Genomic DNA, 21900 nt, shown 5'->3' on the forward strand with positions numbered 1-21900 from the left:
GGTCATTTTGGCTTGGTCGTTTGTTTTGTTTATTTTCAGACAGTTATTGGGACAGGTGAGGACGTGAATAATCTCAGATTTCTGCAAACCATTAAAAAGAAAATAAATATAGTTAAATATTATTAGTTGTTAGTTTTATTTTTATAATGTCCCTTTAAAAACATTGGTGAAATAAAAAAGACAGACAGTATCAGATGTTGACAAGGATATGGAGAAATTAGAACCCTCATACATTTCTGGTGGAATTGTAAAAAATGGTTCGACCATCTTGGAAATCAGTTTAGCGCTTCCTCAAAGAGTTTAAACACAGAGTTACTGGAAAAAACAGCAGTTTCACTTTTAGGTATGAACCCAGGAGAATTGAAAACATCTGTCCAACACAAAATTCTGCTATCGAGTGTTCGTAATGGCAAAAAGTGGAAGTAACTCAAATGTCCTTTTGAGCAACTCAAATGTCAAATCAGCTAATGAATAACAAAATGTGGCTATGCATGCAATAGAATATTATTTGATGATAAAAAGGAATAAAGTATTCATACATGCTCTAACAGAGGTGAATCTTTAAAACATGCTAAGTAAAAAAAGCCATTCACAAAACAGCACATATTGTATGATACCATTTATATGAAATGTCCAGAATAGGCCAGTGCATAGGGACAAAAAATAGATTGGTGATTACCTTGGACTAGGGCAGTGGGTTAGGGGAAAGAGGAGTGACAGCTAACCAGTACAGGGTTTTTTTAGTGGGTGATGAAAATTGATTGTGATGATGGTTACACAACTTTGCAAATATATTAAAAAGCCATTGAAGTGTGCACTTTAGGTGAATTGTATGGCATATAAGTTATATCTCAGTGAAACTGTTATTTTAAAAAATTGGTCAACATCTAAGTGCACTAGGATATGGTTTCTTTTTGTTGCTTAACCATCTCAAGAATTATCCAACTCCATTTTTTGTATTGTATATTACGGTGAATTTTTTTTTTTAACGCCACGCTTACTGTATGTCAGTTCTTTCCCATATATAACCTGATTATAAGGGTTGGGATACAAAGTTAAAGCTAACTATGATAGGTCTTAAGTAGGTCTTAACATTGTCTACTGTTGTCCTCTTTAAATGTTGTCTACTGTGCATTCCTTTCTTAGGACATCTAAGAGTCCATTGAAATGCCATATTCCAAAACTTATGTATTCCAGTGAACCATGTTTCTACATTCTTATGTCAGGTAGCTACCTGCCAGCATACTTCATATGGTATCTTTAGACCCGTTAGCCATACCATGAGATGCCATTTTGCTATCCAGGCCCTTTCAGTCCAGCTACTTTGAAAGAAGGCATTAGTAAACATGGATTCTTTGAGAGTCATCACTAGCAGTAGTGATTATTATTTTTATTATTAAGGGGTCTGAATCAGCAATTTCTTTTGTTATCTCGTATCATAAATAATACACTGTTGAACTTTATAGAACATAAAGATCTAATTGCTATTTATTGTAAGAGATATAGGCCCTTGAAGGGAAAACCCTCATTTATGTAATACTAAGGTTTGGCTAAGCTCTGATGAGGTATAAAACAGCTGGTGATGAAGTAAAGAGTGGTTACATCCTGTGCAAACCTACACTGATTCCATCAGAGAAATCCTAAAGTACCCTTTCACATGGGTAGACCTAAAACCATTGATGTAAGAGATGAAGGAATATAAAAATTAAAGCTATGGTAGTGTTTGAGGTGGAATGGCCTTATTGCCTTCCATTTTAAAGATAGGGAAAACTGGAACCCATTCTATCAATCCAGGGCTCTTCCACAATATCATGTTGTTATTAGATTTACCTTAAGAACATAGGTACTGTCCAACGGGCTTTAGCATCTTTTCTAAGTTTTATCTTAGTTGATGACTCATGGTTTATATTCTACTTCCTGCTTCTTCAGTCAATTCTATTGAAAAATTAAAGAATGAAAAGTAATGAATACTAACATCCATCCCTTCCCCATCCTATCATCCTTCACTAGAGCTTTCTGAGGAAATAAACTGAAAAGGGAGGCTGTTTGCAGTAGAACTCCAAAAAGAAGATCCTTCCCAAAAGTGTTTGGTCACAGTTCTTAATACAGGTAGCAGCATATGATTGGGGAAGGAATGGTGCTTGATATCAACTCTAATAACAAAACTTTTCATTGTCATTTTCCCCCCTAGTATCGTCTAGACTGTCACAACCATCCTCTCCTCAGTCAGGCTGCCCATCACCCACCATTCCAGCAGGTAAAGTCATTTCTCCATCACAGAAGCACAGCAAGAAGGCACTAAAGCAGGTAATCGTGCTATTCTATTTATCAGAATTATAATCTCCTACATTAAAAATACATGATTCTGGCAGTCAGTGAAAATTTCTTGAAAGGAGAAATTTTGTGTGGTTTCCCACTTTGTATTTAATAAGTTATGCACCTCTGTATGGTAGATAATCTTTTTATCACATTTTAAAAGTTCCTCAGTTTCCAATTTGCTAAGAGGGGTGTGTGTATGTGTGTGTGTGTTTAAATAAGAGTAGGTATTGAATATTTCAGGTTGAGTTTCTTCAGCATTTATGAAGATGATCAGGTAGCCTTTCTCTTTAAGTCAACCAATATACAGAATTCCAGGGCTAGACTTTCTAATGTTAATGTATTGTTAGCTCTCTGGAATAAACCCTATATGTTTTTTATATAATTTTTAATAAGTTAATGGAATTTTATTATTTAAGATTTTAGCTTCGATTTTGTTATTTTCTTGTACTGTCCTTATACAGTTTTGGAATCAGGATTGTTCTTAGCATCTAAAATAAGTTATATAGCCCTCTATTATTTTTCTGATTTTTGGAAAAAATCATAGAAAGTATTTTTTTCCCTGAAAGTTCTGCAAATCTCACTTTTACAACTGTTTTTCTAGCATTTCAATTTCATCTACTACTACTGATCTCTGGATTTTTCTGATTTTTGAGCCAATTTTGGAAATTTACTTTTCTTAGAAAATGCTCCATTTCACTTGATTTTTTTTCAAATATTGGTATAAAGTTGTACATAGTATTGTTTTTTATGTTTCTCTTTTGTTCATCAGTGTTGTTCATTTGTGATGTATCTTCTTTCTTCTCAGTGTTACTTGCCGACTATTGAGCTTTTCAAAGAACTTGCTTTCTATTTTTTGAAATGCAAATTATCAGTAAATTTAAATTTGACTAATAATTAAGGATACAGACTAATTTTATCCTCAGCTTAGTATATATAATACAGCTTAATTATAACATCAAGCACAAGCACTGTCAAGTATGTGGGAAAATGACTACTTGTAGTTTGCTGGTGGAATATAAATTCTTATAGCTACTTTGGAGAGAAATTTTATGTTTATTAAAATTTTAAATGCATATCCCCCATGACTAAGTAGTTAAATATATGGGAACTTATCTTAGAAAAATGCATGTATTCATACATACTTACATATACACACACACACAGGAAAATGTTTGCATTAAAGTTTGTAATAGCAAAAACTTGCAAGTGGATATATATATATGTATATATATATATATATATATATATATGAATTCCTTAATAAACAGTGGCATATGTTAGAAAATTATACAGGGTTAAAAGTTTACCTTGTAATTAAGTTTTTCTGTATGCATAGACATGGAAACATCACCACACTATAATGTTTAATCATTAAAATCAAGTTGTGTTACAACATTCATTAAAAACATACACATAGCCACATACATACCCAGAACAGTAGTATATTTTTAATGGAAATATGAATCTGTATATACACAGAAACACATACATACAATGTAAGTGTAAAAAAAAGCTCAATAGGGCTTCCCTGGTGGCGCAGTGGTTGAGAATCTGCCTGCTAATGCAGGGGACACAGGTTCGAGCCCCGGTCTGGGAGGATCCCACATGCCGCGGAGCAACTGGGCCCGTGAGCCACAACTACTGAGCCTGCGCATCTGGAGCCTGTGCTCCGCAACAAGAGAGGCCACAATAGTGAGAGGCCCGCGCACCGCGATGAAGAGTGGCCCCCGCTTGCCACAACTGGAGAAAGCCCTCACATAGAAACGAAGACCCAACACAGCCATAAATAAATAAATACATATTTAAACAAAAAAACAACAACAACAAAAAAAAAGCTCAATAAGGAAAAATAAATTGATGACTGTGGTTATCTTTGAGGATTGGGGAACAAGACTGAGTGGTGGGCAAAAGAGACTTTAGCTTTATGTTTGAATTAAATGGTAAAAATGTATTCATGTCATAACTGTTTAATTAAAACTTTAAGGGAATTCTCTGGCAGTCCAGTGGTTATGACTCAGCGCTTTCACTGCTGGGACCCAGGTTCAATCCCTGGTCAGGGAACTAAGCTGTGCATTGCGGCCCTAGATAGATGATAGATAGATGGATGAGATAAAATTTTTTTAATTATGGGCTTCCCTGGTGGCGCAGTGGTTGAGAGTCTGCCTGCCGATGCAGGAGACCCGGGTTCATGCCCCGGTCCAGGAAGATCCCACATGCCACAGAGCGGCTGGGCCCATGAGCCATGGCCACTGAGCCTGTGCGTCCGGAGCCTGTGCTCCGCAACGGGAGAGGCCACAACAGTGAGAGGCCCACGTACCGCAAAAAAAAAAAAAAAAAAAATTTAAGTAGGTCTTAAAGTGTTTAAACCAAAAGTGCTTTTATTAAAAGATGTCCAAAAATTTGAATAAGGTTAATTACAGTCTGCCTGGGTATCCTGCAGCACTTGTATTTTTACACATTCTTTGCAAGAATTTAAGAAGTATGAGATGCACTTTGTTATAAAGCAGAAACTAACACACCATTGTAAAGCAGTTATACTCCAATAAAGATGTTAATTAAAAAAAAAAAGAAGTATGAGATGCCTCTTTTCCACGGAGAAAAGGCAAGTATTTTAGTAAAACGTGTTAGCTTATTCATGACATATATACTACTCTGTATTATTCTCCTGTAATCTCAGGAGTCAAATACTGTATTTTCTTTAAGGAATACCAGTATGAGGAATTATATAAATTAGATTGTTGGTATGTAAAGTAAGGACTTGCCTCCAGTATATGTTTTTTATATTATTAGGCGAGAAAACTTATTTCAGTGTAAGTTATCCTTTACCCCAGTGAAGGTTTTTTTTGTTGTTTGCTTTTTAAATTTTAAACAGAATTAGAAAAGGGTTTGTAAGGTACTGAGGGAGGGGAAAACCGAGTACAGTTCTGAAACAGAGAGGCTGTAAGTTATTTTGTTTTCATCATATATCTGAATTTATTCATATATCTGAATATATGTAATATATATAATATATACATCATATATCTGAATTTTATTTCATCATATATCTGAATTTATCTGATCATAGCAGAAATAGATAAGATCAAGTGGTTCTATTAAATTTTGCATTAACTTAGAATGACCTAGGTACTGTGAATAGAAAGGAATGAATACTAATGGCTGCCACACAGGAAGCTTACAAACATTTTCTGTTCTGATTGCAAAGAATGAGAGACAAGGTGTAATCAGTGATCAGACAGCACTGACATTATGCTTCTGCCTCACCTATTTATTATAAATGTTGTAGGTGAATGTAAGCCCAGATACCTGACTCTCTCAGTTTATTTTCTCCACTGACAGCTTAGATCAAGGAGATCAAGTGTTGCCACTGTGCTTGCATGGCATAGCCAGAGGTATATGTGAATGTGAAAAGGGAATGGAAGACAAGTAGGCAGTTATTCCACACTTTTCTACATGATGGTCGTGAAGGTTAAAGCTTAAACTGGCATTTTAATGAGGTCGTAGATGTTCAACTTTTTCCTGAAATGTAGTTTTACTTTCTTAGTTTCTGTCTTTTTTTCTTTTTAAACCCTTGAGTTTAAAAATAGCCTTTATATATCTTTATGATTAAAATCTGGGAAGCTATTTCTCTTTCTGTTCATTCTAAATAGTTTAGTATACTCTAAACTGAGAACATCATAGAAATTAAAATGTTCTGAAATAACCAGAAGGAATCACACTGTTCTTAGAACCCATGTTTTCCAGTCTTCCTTCCCTTCAGTTTACTGCATTGCTATAAATTGCTGAGATTTATTTGGTCATTGGGCCAAATCTTACTGCTCTTACCTGAGATCAAATTCAAGTAGTTATTTACAACCTTTTGTTCAAATGCAAAACCTCTGAAACATACATAAGCTAAATATTTACATTTCTACATAAAGTTGATGCAAATGGGACTCTTCTTGGTCCAGGGCTTAGAATTCTGTTTTCAGAATGATTGAAAACATCTAATTCTCTGCTACTACAAGTATGAGAAGTCCATGGCTTACTGGTGATTTTTAAGCTTTAAAAATGTTAATGACAACTCTTAAGGATTATTTAAGCCTTGTGTTTAATTAGTTTAGATTTTTGTTTACTTTGATGGATTTCAAAGAAATTGGATAATCAGCATACTCTTCTTCACCACTTAAAGTCATTTTTCTGTTATTACTAAAAACTGATTTGTTTTGTTTCTTACAGTCAGTTTTCTCTTTATAGGCTCTAAAACAGCAACAGCAGAAGAAACAGCAGCAGCAGCAATGCAGGCCAAGCATGTCCATCTCCTCCAACCAGCACCTCTCTCTGAAGACTGTCAAAGCAGCCAGTGACTCTGTACCTGCCAAACCTGGTAGGCAGACTGAATGTCTTTTCAGTGAAAGTTTCTTTTTCCAGTATTTTTGTATACCAAATTCATATACTATATCCTTTATTTTTAAATTACTGTATTATATTACTGCCAGATCATCAGTATAAATCCTTCTAGGGTAAAGGGGGAAATTTATGCAGAATAATCATACAGTTGTTAAAAAATACATCATTGGGATTTGCATGTTAGAATAAGATTAGTGACTAACTTCCAATATGTCTAAACTAATAATATTTGAAAGCCTCTAATTATTAACTTTATAAAGCTGATGTTTCCAAGATGCTCACACTGAACTCTTCACTGGTTCTCTTCTTTAAAAATAAAAGGTTTTCCTAAGAATTCTTGATACATTTGGGTTTCCATTGGACATATCCAGAGGCCTTTAGATTTTTTGTTGTTGTTGCGTTGCTTATTTTGTTTTGAATTTAAACTGGTCTAGATACAGGCTTTGTATTTTATTACACAATTTAGTTTGATGCCAGCTGATTATATGAGTTGGCCAGATTTAAACTGTCTTGCAGAACTTTGCATTTTTGTTAGGAAGGAAATTTACCACCAGAAGCAAATAATGTGCTGGGAGGAGGAAAGGGATTTTATTTTACTTTTTGACTGCTAATTCTCAGACTCAGAACACATTTGAAAGGGTCACATTGCCGCATGCATAACTCCTTTGGTTAGCATTGAATGATTTAATTGTTCATTTGATTGATTATTTGTTTCTGTTTATACCCTCAGGGTCATATTTTATATATATTTTTAATATATTTTTATATATATTTTTTCCCCTAGCGATATGGGAAGGAAAGCAATCTGACGGACAGTCAAGCAGCCCTCAGAACTCAAACTCTAGCTTTTCTTCTTCAGTTAAAGTGGAAAACCCTTTGCTAGGCCTGGGAAAGAAGTCATTCCAGAGGTCTGACAGGCTTCACACAAGTAAGTTAATTTACAAAGACCTCAGTTCTTGCACCTTAAATTTTCAACTCTGTGTTTGAAATACATCAACTGTTTGGCTTAATTGCTCCTTCCTGTTCACCTTTGAGCTCTTGACTGTTTTCATGTTCTTCCTATCCTGTCTATCAAACTTCATTTCAGAATAAGATCTGTTATCAGCCATTTTGTGGTTTATTTCTCTTTCTGACAAGAGGTTTCTTTATCCAGCATTATTTACCTTTTATCTCTGTGTACAGAAAGGTAGAAGGGCTTATAATTAAACATGGCAAACTGAACCCCTTTTCCTGCTTCCTCTAAAATCCCACTATAAAATGAGAATATGGAAATACAAAAGATTAAACCCATTAGGGTGAAGAAAATAAGGAGATAACAGATGGACAGGAAATATCAACAGATTTTGAAAGATGAAAAAACTGGATGGAGTCTTTCACAGAGCTGAGGAGCAGATGCCAGTAGTCAGCAAGCCAGCTGAGCCTGTAGAGCACCAGAAAGGTTTATGAATTGGAGATACCATATCAAGGATTGAGATATCTTTCTCATAGTAGAGAAAGATGAAGCATAGGGTTGAAAAGAAAAACCTTTGAAAGTTAATAAGAAGAAGTTTGATGACTCAGCCTAGCAGGAGACAGGAGATTTATTTTGAGGTGAAATTAAACCATCTAGACTTGAAATTCAGAGACACCACACATAACTGAGGACAGATAATGAGGCAATGTACCGGACTCAGGGAAATCAAGTAAAATACAAATACTAAATAGTGATCCTCCTGCTTGCTTGGTTTCCAGAATGTTAGTAGTGAGGCATATTTCTACCTCCATTACTCTGTTCCTCCTCCCCACCTATGCTTCAGCAAGAGATTGTGGGATTGGTACCTAAAGAAATTGAACAGCCTCAGAAAAAAAATCCCCAGGCAAATTTATAGATTTGCAACTAAAAGAGATCATCTTGATCATACTTCTGTGGAGCTCACCAGTCTACAAGATGCACCCAGGCACCCAAAATTTTCAGTCTTTTTAGTGCCTCTCTTTTACTTGTGATTACTAAGGATCACCTTTGAAGAAAACCTCCGTCATGAGAGAATCTGAAATACAGACTCAGAAGAAACAGACAGTTCAGGAAGGAGAAAACTTAATAAACAAATAACTTTAAAAACTATAATATCCACAGAAAGAAAAGATGATACTGCATCCATGAAAGAACAGAATACTATTTTAAAAATCAGAAAATAAAGAGTACCAGGATATTAAATAACATGGTAGCAAAAATTAAAAAATTTTAATAGAAATACGAAAAGTTAGAGGTGAAGACATTTCCCAGAACATAGGTCAAAGGAGAGAGACGGTAAGAAAGTAGGAACACCAATCTAGGCTGTCCAATGTCTTAAATAGTAGGAGTATCAGAAAGGAAGAACAGAAATTGAAAGGAAGGTAAATGGTAAGAGAAATAATACAAGAAAATTCTGTAGAATTGAAAGCCACAGATTCCAGACTGAAAGTACGTGATTCCTGTCAAGAAACATGAACATAAAGAAACGTGTTCCAAGACCATTCTTTTGAAATTTCAAAACATCTAGGATAACGAGAAGATTCCAAAGAGAAAAAAGTAGTTCACATATAAAGATTCAAGAATTGGGATGGCAGACAAGTCAACAGCAACATAGAAGCTAAACGATAGTGCAGCAATGCCAACAAAATTCTAAAGGAAACTTATTTTACATTCATTTATATAAAACAGACCCTTCCAAAGTATTAAGTATGAGAATAGAATTAATATTTTCAGACAAGTTCTTTGTAAAAATCTGGTTTGAATCTAGGTGGGATTGTAAATTGGTACATTTTTCTTAGAGACAGTATCTGCCTTAAACTGAATATGTCCTTTGAGCATCAGTCGCACTGCCAAAGATTAAAAATATTCATTTATTGGGACTTCCTGGTGTTCCAGTGGTTAAGACTCCATGCTTCCAAGGCAGGGGGCATGGGTTCGGTCCCTGGTCGGGGAACTAAGATTGCACATGGTATGTGGCGTGGCCAAAAATTAAAAAAATAAAAATATTCATTTAGTCAACAAATAGTTATAGAAGGTATACTAATATGCCAAGCACAGGTTTAGGGCCCAAGAGATGTGGTGATAAACAGAACAAAGTTTCTTCCTTATAGAGCCAATATTCTACTTAAATTCAGTTAAAGTCACAATTTTAGTGTCTTCATTCAATTGCAGTTGAAACGTGGAGTTACAAAATTAAAGTATGGGCCAAGAATTTCTGACTTTCATAACACAACTAGGAAAAATTAACTATAAAAAAAGAAGGCATGGGGGGCTTCCCTGGTGGCGCAGTGGTTGAGAGTCCGCCTGCCGATGCAGGGGACGCGGGAAAGAAGGCATGGTATATTTAAGTTTGACCTAATGGCCAAGAAATAAATGAAAATTCATCTTCTTTCATGCAAATAAGGTTGTATGAAAAATAAATGAGTTAATACATGTCAGTGTTTAAAATAGTGCCTGACACTCAGGAAGCCCTATATAAATGTGTTTACTGCTGCTGTCATCGATCATTGTTGTTATAATTACTACTAATATTTCAAATTTATGGAGACCTGCATTTTTGGAATACTGATAATGAACTTTATAAGTGTACTGTAGTTATTCAACACAGAATTCTGTGTAGATTGGATCAAGCTTGTTTATCTAAAAAATAGTTCAGCCTTTTCCCCCCCTTGTTTTTTGGGCTGCTTTTGGTATGGCTTGATTTATTAATAATTGAGAGATGTGTTGAAATCTCCTATCCTAATGGTGGCTTTGTTCAGTTCTCCCTGATGTTCTATCAGTTTTCATTTCACATATTTTGAAGCTACCTTATATTAGATATTTTCAAGTTGAAAATGTTCTTGGTGGATTGAACCCCCCCTTTTTTTTTTAACCTTGTCAATCTCTGATTAAGTGTTTTACTTAAAGTGTCTTTCGTTTGATATTACTAGTGGTGCACCAGTTTTCCTATGGTTTTTGCCTGTTACATTTTTACTTTGTTCATTTCTATGTCCTTGTACGTTAGGTATATCTCTTTACACAGCATATAGCTAGCTGAATTTTCTTTATTTTCAATTCAATATGTAAATCTTTTTTCTTTGGTGAATTTTATCCATTTATATTTATTGTGATTGTTAATCTATTTGGACTTGTTTCTGCAATCTTATTTTTTTGTTGATCGTTGTCCTGATTTTTTTGTTTGTTTGTTTCCCTTTTTTTAAAATGAATAACAATTTTTTTTTGGCTTGCCTCGACTTTTTTTTTTTTTAATTTTTATTGGAGGGATTTCCCTGGTGGTCCAGTGGTTAAGAATCCACCCTTCCCCTGCAGGGGGCTCAGATTCCATTCCTGGTTGGGGAACTAAGACCCCACATGCTGCTCAGTGCAGCCAAAATAAATAAATAATCAATTAAAAAATTTTTTTTTATTGGAGTATAGTTGATTTACAACTTTGTGTTAGTTTCAGGTATACAGCAAAGTGATTCAGTTATATGTATACTTACATTCATTCTTCTTTAGATTCTTTTCTCATATAGGTTATCACAGAATATTGGGTAGAGTTCCCAGTGCTATACAGTAGGTCCTTGTTGGTTATCTGTCTTACATAGTAGTGTGCATGTGTTCATCCCAAGCTCCTGATTTATCCCTCCCCACCACATTTCCCCTTTGGTAACCCTAAGTTTGTTTTCTATATCTATAAGTCTGCTTCTATGTTGTAAATAAGTTCATTTGTATTTCTTTTTAATTATATTCCACGTATGAGTGATATCATATAGTATTTGTCTTTGTGTTTCTGACTTACTTCACTTAGTATGATAATCTCTAGGTCCATCTGTGTTGCTGCAAATTGCATTATTTCATTCTTTTTTATGGTTAACATGTCATTGTATATATGTACGATGTTTTCTTTATCCATTTCTCTGTTGATGGACATTTAGGTTGCTTCCATGTCTTGGCTATTGTAAATAGTGCTGCAATGAACATTAAGGTGCATGTATCCCTTCGGGTTGTGATTTTTTTTTTTTTTTCCAGATATATGCCCAGGAGTGCAATTGCTGGGTCATATGGTAGTTTTTAAGTTTTTTAAGGAGTCTCCATACTGTTCTCCATGGTAGTTGTACCAATTTATATTCCCAACAACAGTGTAGAAGGGTTCCATTTTCTCCACACACTCTCCAGTATTTATTGTTGGTAGACTTTTTGATGATGGCCATTCTGCCTGGTGTGAGGTGATACCACATTGTAGTTTTGATGGGTATTTCTCTGATAATTAATGATGTTGAGCATCTTTTCATGTGTTTTTTGGCCATCTGTATGTCTTCTTTGGGGAACTGTCTATTTAGATCTTGTGCCCAATTTTTGATTGAGTTGTTTGTTTTTTTGACATAGAGCTGCATGAGCTGTTTGTATATTTTGGAGAGTAATTCCTTGAGAATTCCTTGAGACTGTCTTTTCTCCATTGTATTTGCTTGCCTCCTTTGTCATAGATTAGTTGACCATAGGTGCATGGATTTATCTCTGGACTTTCTGTCCTGTTCCATTAATCTATATTTCTGTTTTTGTGCCAGTACCATGCAATTTTGATTACAGTAGCTTTGTAGTATAGTCTGAAGTCAGGGAGCCTGATTCCTCTAGCTCCATTTTTCTTTCTCAAGATTGCTTTGGCTATTCTGAGTCTTCTGTGTTTCCATACAAATTGTAAACATTTTTGTTCTAATTCTGTGAAAAATGCCATTGGTAATTTGATAGGTATTGCACTGAATCTGTAGATTGTTTTGGGTAGTATAGTCATTTTGACAATATTGATTCTTCTAATCCAGAAACATGGTATATCTCTCCATCTGTTTCTGTCATCTTTGAATTCTTTCCTCAGCATTTTATAGTTTTCTCAGTACAGGTCTTTTGCTTCCTAAGGTAGATTTATTCCTGGGTATTTTTTTCATTTTGATGCAGTGGTAAATGGAATTGTTTCCTTAATTTCTCTTTCTGATCTTTTGTTGTTAGTGTATAGGAATGCAAGAGATTTCTGTGTATTAATTTTGTATCCTGCAACTTTACCAAATTCATTGGTGAGCTCCAGTAGTTTTCTGGTAGCCTTTAGGATTTTCTGTGTATAGTATCGCGTCATCTGCAAACAGTGATAGTTTTACTTCCTCTTTTCCAATACAGATGCCTTTTATTTCTTTTTCTTCTCTGATTGCCGTGGCTAGAACTTTCAAAACTATGTTGCATAAAATTGGCGAGAGTGGACATCTGTATCTTGTTCCTGATCTTAGAGGAAGTTCAGTTTTTCACAATTGAGAATGATGTTAGCTGTGGGTTTGTCATATATGGCCTTTATTATGTTGAGGTAGGTTCCCTCTATGCCCACTTCCTGGAGAGTTTTTATCATAAGTGGGTGTTGAATTTTGTCAAAAGATTTTCTGCATCTATTGAGATGATAATATGGTTTTCATTCTTTAGTTTGTTAATGTGGTGTATCACATTGATTGATTTGCGTATATCGAAGAATCCTTGCATCCCTGGGATAAATCCCACTTGATCATGGTATATGATCATGGTATATTGTTGGATTTGGTTTGCTGGTATTTTTATATGTTGTCCATTTTAATTCCTTCATAGTTTTTTTCTCTTCTCTGCTGGGTTTCATATACATTCTATTTCTGTTCTATTAGTTTTAGGTGTGCAACATGATTTATATATGTATATAGTGCGAAATGGTTACCACTGTAAGTAAACATTCATCACCTCATGCAGTTACATTTTTTTTAACCTTGTGATGAGAACTTTTAAGATTTATTCTTTTAGCAAAAAAGTGGCCATCTTGATTTTCTTCCAGAACTATGGAAGTACTTTATAACAATTTAGCACTGATCTTTTTCTATTTGGACTTAAATAATATTATTATCTGACGTTTCGCTTCTTTGTTTTTAATCTCACAGATCAGGCACTAGAATGCTATTGTTTTATGCAAGCATGTCTGTCTTTCTCCATTGTATTCCAGCCCATCCATCTGCAGTGATTTTCCTTCCTGTAGTACAGGTTTTTGAGAACTTTATTTAGAGCATGTCTCTTGGTAGAAAATGCCCTCAATTTTTGTTTATTTCTATAAATATCTTTGTTTTATGTTCATTCTTGAAGGAGAGTTTAGTATACATATCATTATAGATTGATGGTTATTTTCTCTCAGCATTTTATAGTTAACCCATTTGTTACAGATTCCTTCATTGTTAAGATGCTTGCTGTTATTCTGTTCCTTTTTAGGAAATCTTTCCCTTCGTATGGATGCTTCCAAGCTATTTCTTGTTCTTTGATGAGCAGTTTTACTAAGCATGGATTTCTTTTCATCCTGCTTTGAATATGTTTTGCTTCTAGATCTTTAGGTTTGTGGTTTTCATCAGTTCTGGTAAATGTATTGCTGAAAATTATTCAAATATTTCCTTTTCCCATTCTCTTAATTTCTTCTTTCTGGGTCTCCAATCAAGCACACATGTATTAGACCTTCTCATTCTGTCATTCATGTTTCTGCTAAAGCTCTCAAAATGTTTTTATCTGTCTTTTCTATGTTCTAGATAAATTATTTGGCTATAATTCCCTCCTGTTTAATCCACTCATGGTATCTGATTTCAACAATTTTTAAAATTTAGTTTTTCAAAGTCTTTTTGTTCATTCCTGATTATTTTAGCCTCATCTTTACAGTTACATTCTTCTTTAATTATTTTATACATAGCTATTCTGTATTCTATGTATGTGACAATTTCAGTGATAGCAGTACTTCTAGGTCTAAATCCTTTATTTCTGGTTACTGCTTATTTTCTGTCATATTGGCATACCTCCTGATTTGTTAGGGTAATCTTTGTTAGGCAGTGCTGGATTTTAATTTGTAGGAATCCTATGGGCCTAAGTTAAGGGGAATCCTTTCCTATCAAGGGAGATGACTTTTGTTTGTGCCAGGAGCCAGAGGTTACCCACATCCAGGACTGTGTAACTTTATGCAAGTATTCCTAATTGTAGAATTTATGGATCTTAGATTTCTATGCATCTTAAAATTTTGCTGTGTATTGTTAAATTTTCTTCTAATAAGATTATACTGATTTCAGCCCCACCAGCATTATTTGAAAGTGGTTTTTGCTTTTTCCGTGAATAGTCCCATCACTATACTGCAATATTTGCCATTTGATAGACAAAACATGTTCATTAATTTAACTGACATTTCTTTAAATATTAATACCTTAGCAGCTGTTTATGGTTAGTCAACTATGAATTGCATGTTCATTCCTTTTGCTCATTTTTCTCTTGGTGATGTTTATCTTTTTCATGTTGACTTATAGATGCACATTTAATATCAAGAATAGTAACCTTCTGGGACTTGCCTGGCGGTCCAGTGGTTAAGACTCTGCCCTTCCTTTGCAGGGAGCATGTGTTCGATCCCTGGATGGGGAACTAAGATCCCGCATGCCGTGTAGTGCAGCCGGGAAAAAAAAAAAAGAATAGTAACCTTTTGTCATGGCTTGCAAATATTTTTCCAAGTTAGTCTTTTTTTTTTTTTTGGTGCAAAAGTTTTAAACTTTGTACTCAAATCCATCAGTGTTTTGAAAGACTGAAACCTTCCTATTGTGAACAGATTTTCTGTTGACTGCTAAGCTATTCAATCATAACATTTTTAGCTAATGCAAATAAAATTGATGAAAATAATTATCACGGGAAGGGAAAAAGAGCCTCATTATGATTTATATATATATTTGAATTTTTCCATTTTTTAGTCATTCTGTGTATGTGTTATTTATTATAAACTTCCCTAGTTCCATTGAGAAATGATCAAGTCTCAAACAGAAAATATATTTTTAGTATGGGAAAAGATGTACTTTTACAGACTTTATTCCATTTTTGCAGGGAAGATAACTTATATTCTTTTATCCTTTATGAACGAACAAAACTTGGCTTTGTTTATTTCTGAGAACCTTAAGTGTTACCTTCTTCACAGTGTGATATTTTAAAGTACTTACAACCGTGGTTTTTTTGCACTGCAGAGGAAGGTATAGTTTAGATAGAAACAGGAATGTGAAGGAGGCCCAAGTGATTCTTTTCCATATTTTTATAGGGCAAATGAAGAGGACTAAATGTGCTGAAATTGATGTTGAGACACCAGACTCCATTCTGGTTAATACAAACCTACGAGCACTAATCAACAAACACACCTTTTCAGTCCTTCCTGGAGATTGCCAACAGCGACTGCTTCTACTACTTCCAGAGGTGGATCGACAGGTGCGTTCTTTCAGGCATATCAGCAGTTTTATAACCCGTCTGGGGCTTCCTTCAATCATTACCTTTAGAACTCCTTAAGACTTTTTAAATGGCTTTTGTGTGTACCTGTAAAGAAGTGATATCAAAGGTGTTAAACAAGAAATAATATTTCTTAATAGGTTGGCCCTGTAAGGCTCATAAAGGAAAGGAACCCTCTTATCAGAAATGTCAAGATTATGGAATAAAATTTGTCTAGCTATCGTATTAGGATGTAGACATCCGCAGAATATAGTTCAGGAGGAAGAATTGTCTTAAGGCATTACACTGGGGTTTTTGAATGGATTTTTGATGGGATTAAGAATGTTAATTATTTTTTCCTTCTTCTGTTAAATTTTTCTAAAACAAACATTTATTGCTTCAGTAATAAGTTTTGAAATCCAATATAAGTTATACTCCTTAAAAAAACAAAACAGTACCCAGAAGAAATGTCAAAGGTTTGGAAGAGTCTAGGCAGGGACCAGAGAGAATTAGGTTGGTCAGGAATAAGGCAAAAGTCTAAGACTTAGGCTTTCATCAAGGAAGGAGTGATTAGCAAGTCACTCCCCCTTTAGATCTTCTGTTTCCTCCTCTGCAAAAGGAACATTATGATTTTGTGAGGTTTGTTCAATTCTGAGATTTTTTTTTTTTAATTAATGATTATTTTGAAGTACCTATGTTCTAAGTAATCTGTTAGGCACTCCACTTTTTTCTAATTATTATAAAAACATTATGAGAGAGAGTTGTTTTCCCTGGTTTACAGTAAGAAAACTAGATATATTCCCATGTCTATAGAAAAGTCAAAACTAAATCTTTCTCATTCTGAAAATCATTCTTCTACTAGACTATATTGATATCAATTTCATATTGCTATGAATCAGCACCTGTGAAAGGTCAGATTCTATTTCTGAGGAGTTCAGATAAGTCAGGTACACTACCAGCAGTAGGGACAAAGAAGTAAAACTGATCCTTCCCAGCTGCTGCTCTCCCCACCTTAACACTCCTTATAGCTTTGGGGATGCCCAGTTCTTGGTTAGAATAAGTTAGGAGACTGAAGTTTTGGCAGAGTTTTTAGAGAGCTTCTCTTCTTGCTAAGGATTGCTCTCATCTTTTTTAAAGACTCAAATTTTAGGTTGGGACTAATAACACAAGACCTAACAGAGGATATATCTATAGAATACTAGTGTGGGTTCCTCAGAACTGTCTTTTGACTAATGGCCCTTATCCTGTCTTAGAAGGAGAATTGGCACATGTAATTTTGGAATTAAAAGGGACCTTAAAACTTACCCAACTTCTCATTCCTGTGGGGTATTTTTAGTAGGAGGTTACTTGCCTGTCTTTTTCAGTTACTGTGGTGGAGGACATAGTAATCTGAGAATATGGAGTATGGAGTTTATTAGTGAAATTATTAGTGAATTTATTAATGAAATTCTGCTTCATTGTCAGATGAAATTTGGAGTTTATCAAAAATTCTGGTTATTACTAGCATGAAACATTGGAAACCATCTTTTAGTGTGTGGAGTACTCAACAATGAACAGTCGAAAAACATTATTTAGACCAGAGAAAGGAATGAGGGAGGGGCATGGATTAAAACATCTCTCTTCAGATATATTTGAAGGCCAATCTTTGGAAGAGGTAAACTTCTTCGTTAAAATAACATTTTTTTAAACAGTTGGAGCTATTAAATTGTAGAATGGATTGACTTGTCTTGGAGAAACTTGCACAGCGCTGGAATATTCAAGATGTTGGATGACCTGTCCTCATAGGGAAGCCTGTTACTCCTCTTCCAAATCTATAGAGTACAAATCAGCAGCCAGCAAACTGTAGCCCACAGGCGAATTTCAGCCCACTGCCTGTTTTTGTAAATAAAGTTTTATTGGCATTTAGCCACTCCCATTAGTTTCTGCATATTATCTATAGCTACTTTCTGCCACAGTGTCAAGAGTTGAGTTGTTGCAACAGAGAGTATATGGCCTATTCGTAGTCTATCTCTTAATAGGAAAAGTTTCCAATTTCTGCTCTAGGGCAAGGGGAAAATAATATTGGCCCAGATAGATTTAGAAAATAAAGTGAGTTGAGTTCCTTAATCCCTAGGATGTCCAAATAGTTACCTAAATTTTCTTCAAAAAATTGTTTATGACTTTAAGCTTAAATGTAGTCTTTTAATCCATCTAGAATATTTTTTATATTATTCTGAAATTGTGGCTCAGCGTATTTTCTACCGACTAGATGGCCAGTTGTTCCAGCAGTACATATTTATATAACCGTCTTTTTCTCTCAGTTTGAAATACCATCTTTGTTATATATTCTATTCATTTACAGGCAGTTTATATTTATAGGCGCACTCTCCTCTTTCACTCATTTCTTTATTCACTCTAATGCTAGTAATAATTGTTCTGATTGCAGTGGCCTTGTGTGGTATGCTTAATAATTGGAAAGGCAATTCCCCCCTCTCAGTTTTTCATATTAATTTTTTTTCCATGTGAATTTTAAGATCTTTTGTGTGTTTTTTTGTTTTTGTTTTTGTTTTTTTACCGGTACGCGGGCCTCTCACTGTCGTGGCCTCTCCCGCTGCGGAGCACAGGCTCCGGACGCACAGGCCCAGCAGCCATGGCTCACGGGCCCAGCCGTTCCGCGGCACGTGGGATCCTCCCGGACCGGGGCACGAACCCGTGTCCCCTGCATCGGCAGGCAGACTCCCAACCACTGCGCCACCAGGGAAGCCCAAGATCATTTTATTAATGAAAAATCTGCATAGAGATTCTGGTAGAAATCTAGATATTAACTTTGGGCAGAATGACAGTTAATAAAATCTCTAATGCAGAGAAGAGTCTTAAAACCTTTTGGCAAGACATCACAAATCAAGTCAGTGAACAGATAGATTGGAGGAAATACCTTTAAAGTACGTGGCAGTTTTACTTTGTATAACATGCAAAGGATTCTCACAAGATAGTTAAAAGTAAGCATCCTCATAGAGTAATGAGCAAATAATAGGAATTGGCATTTCACTAGATGGCAAATCTAAATATTCAGTAAACATGCAGAAAGATACACAAAGCTCTAGTAGTCAGGATGAAGGAAATTTTAATCATTTCAAACTCATTAATAGGCAAAAATTAAATAGCATGTTAATATCTCTTGTTCACAAGATAAGGAGTATGCTTGTGTATTTCTAGTAGAAATGTGAATTATTTTATTAGCCTTTCTGGAAAATAATCTAATAGTCTTTTAGTTACACACACACACAAATATTTCTTTGCTCTCAGAACCTATCCCATAGAAAAAAGCACTAGTATATTCATCTTTACTGGAATGCTTATTGCAGCTTTGTTGATTATGGGAAAGCACTGGAAACAAAATATATGTTTATGATCAGGACATTGGTAAATGTATTGAGGGACATTGATACAGGGAAACATCTGCAGCTATTATAAAGGAGCTAAAACTATGCCAGTTGACTTGGAGAGACTTCCACTTGTATTATGTGAGAAAAGTAAGTTTCAGAGTAGTGTATGTAACTTGGTCACAGTTTTGTAAAACAAATAATGAACCTCTCAGAAAAAACCTCTTATATATGTATTTGTTTGCAGATGATTCTTTGAGTATAATTAACCAGTGGGGAATGGAATTGAAAGGAGAGGAAGAAGGGAGGAGAGGTAAACAGGAAAGAGGTTTTTTAGAAAAAAAATAACATTGCATTATAAAATAGAAGTGTCCATAATAAGCAGCATGGTATGATACAGTCATGTTTCTGTAAAATTTGACTTACACACATTCTTTTCTAAAAGGACAGGAACGTCAAATTCCACATGATACAATTGGCTTTCTTTCTAAGCTTTCTGTGGCTTATTCTTTGACCCAGGTTGGTCCAGATGGTCTGATGAAGTTAAATGGCTCAGCCCTTAATAATGAGTTCTTCACTTCAGCAGCCCAAGGCTGGAAGGAAAGACTTTCAGAAGGTAAGTGTTCAATTTTACGTGTCTCCTAGGATGTGTATGCACTTGGAGGGCATATTTGCACCTCTGAGCCTCAGTGGGTATTTGCCCGGTTTTGGAAAGCAGAAGATAGAACATTTCATAAGGTAGAACTAGCTATTCCATGTGAAACACATTGCTAGACTTTTATTTAGAGCATGTAACCAGGTTTGGCTCCAGGAGGAGTTCAGCCGCATGTTTCTTTAAGGGTTTAAAGTCACCTGGTAAACTAAAAAATATATAGACTTTTAGGCCCTATTCCTAAAGATTCTGTTTCATTAATTCTAGCTTAATGCCTAAGAATTGAAATTCTAATAAGCAGAATATAGAATTAGAGTTATTTTATGGTGCTGTGAATCATGGTTTGGTAAGCAGTGAGATAACTTCTTTCTTGCTGCCTAATCTCAATGAAACTAACAGTAAAAAGAATCTAAGAAACTAAGAACTTTCTAAAAAACTGCTTTGAGAAATAACGTACTATAAAATTCACCCATTTGCAGCATACAGTTCAGTAGCAGCCAGAGCATTTTAATAAATGCAGGTTATGATTAAGAATTGCTAACTGTGGTTACTGCTTTGTCATGTTTCTAATTCTGATCTAACAGATTTATAGAGGGTATATTACAAAGCATAAAAAAGTGATTGATTGACTGTTTGCGTAGCGTGTAGTATCGGTCACTATTAGCAGTTCTTAACCCTGACTGCTCATTATAATCACTTGTGGTATTTTTTTAAAATACAGACATCCGGGCCCCAAAAACAATGATTTTGTTTTGCCTGCACTTCAGTGGGTTTTTTTAATATCTCTACTTTTCACTGTAGTTGTTGACTTTTCCCTTCCTGTTTTTCTTTTTAGGGCAAATTCTGTGTAGAAGGGATCTCTTACTGATTACTTTGAACCTTTCTCTTTCTTAAAGATTTCCTTGAGCAGAGACCCCCTTTTTCTGAAAGTCAGAATCACATGAGCACTTTAAGACATACCTGTTACCAGTACTTTCTTTTAGAATAATTTGGATTTATGTTCCCTACTCCCCAACTTTTAAAAGTAGATATTATCAACAGTGATACCTTGATTATTATGTTACTTTTCTTTTTGCATATGAGCAGTCACTGCTATACCTATAGTCATGTGATCATATTTCGTGAGCAGCAAAAACTTTGAACACTGTATACATGTGAACAGAATTCAATACTATTTATTCCTCATTCTATCAAGCACGGTAGACACAACCAAAGAGCAGAAATTCAGAAGTTCTGGGTTGGATTCTGACAGCCAGATCCCTTTTCTCCCACTCATATGCCTAGGACTGTGATATCCACTGTCCTCTAACACTTTTCCTTTCCCTTTTCTTACCCCCAGGAGGTCTTAAACTTTAAATCTGCCATTTCCACTTCTTACTCTCTAATGTCCTGGGTATTAGAGAATAAAAAAACAGCCTGTCTGAGTCACAGGTTTGACGATGGCCTACCAAGCACATTCATTGTTCTCTACTGATGGAGTGGGAAGAATTGAGGTGTGGTTGGTAGTTTTGAAAATAAATGGCATATTCAGAGCAGCTGGGTCTTTGGCATATTGAGTATCTTGTTGCTAGGGCACTAGACTCGTACAGTTTCTGGAACAATTAGAAAACTGACACCTCCAAAATAACTCCCTACTTTTTTTGTTTTTTTGCCACACCGTGCGGCTTGTAGGATGTTAGTTCCCCAACCAGGGATTGAACCTGGGCCCACGGCAGTGAAAGCACAGAGTCCTAACCACTGGGCCACCAGGGAATTCCTACTACCTACCTTTTTACTGGAACCTCAAATGTCTTTAAGCAGGGCCATAACTGTTCATTATGCAGTTAGAGCTAAAAGGCCTAAAACACAGGTTGCCTTGGAGAAACAGAACTTTTTAATAATAAAGTGTCCAGTGGCATTATTTACTGAAAGCCTATGACTAGATGACTATTTTTCCAGTGGAAAAG

General features: G+C 35.2%; 1 protein-coding gene across 3 annotated transcripts in view; it reads left to right on the plus strand.

The window, feature by feature from the left end:
- Nucleotides 1-21900, plus strand: part of ASXL2 (ASXL transcriptional regulator 2) — a 134449-nt gene that overhangs the window by 94183 nt on the left and 18366 nt on the right. For 2 of the 3 annotated variants that reach the window (XM_024764393.1, XM_024764394.1), the window contains 5 exons: nucleotides 2192-2307; nucleotides 6556-6685; nucleotides 7493-7636; nucleotides 15780-15943; nucleotides 19822-19918. In XM_024764393.1, coding sequence (XP_024620161.1) covers nucleotides 2192-2307; nucleotides 6556-6685; nucleotides 7493-7636; nucleotides 15780-15943; nucleotides 19822-19918 — 651 coding nt within the window. Of the gene's footprint in view, nucleotides 1-1450; nucleotides 2110-2191; nucleotides 2308-6555; nucleotides 6686-7492; nucleotides 7637-15779; nucleotides 15944-19821; nucleotides 19919-21900 lie in introns of those variants that run through there. The other variant, XM_024764395.1, reaches the window with a different exon arrangement.

The sequence above is a fragment of the Neophocaena asiaeorientalis genome, unplaced genomic scaffold, assembly GCF_003031525.2.
Source record: "Neophocaena asiaeorientalis asiaeorientalis breed wild unplaced genomic scaffold, Neophocaena_asiaeorientalis_V1.1 scaffold345, whole genome shotgun sequence".
NCBI classification, from domain to species: domain Eukaryota; kingdom Metazoa; phylum Chordata; class Mammalia; order Artiodactyla; family Phocoenidae; genus Neophocaena; species Neophocaena asiaeorientalis.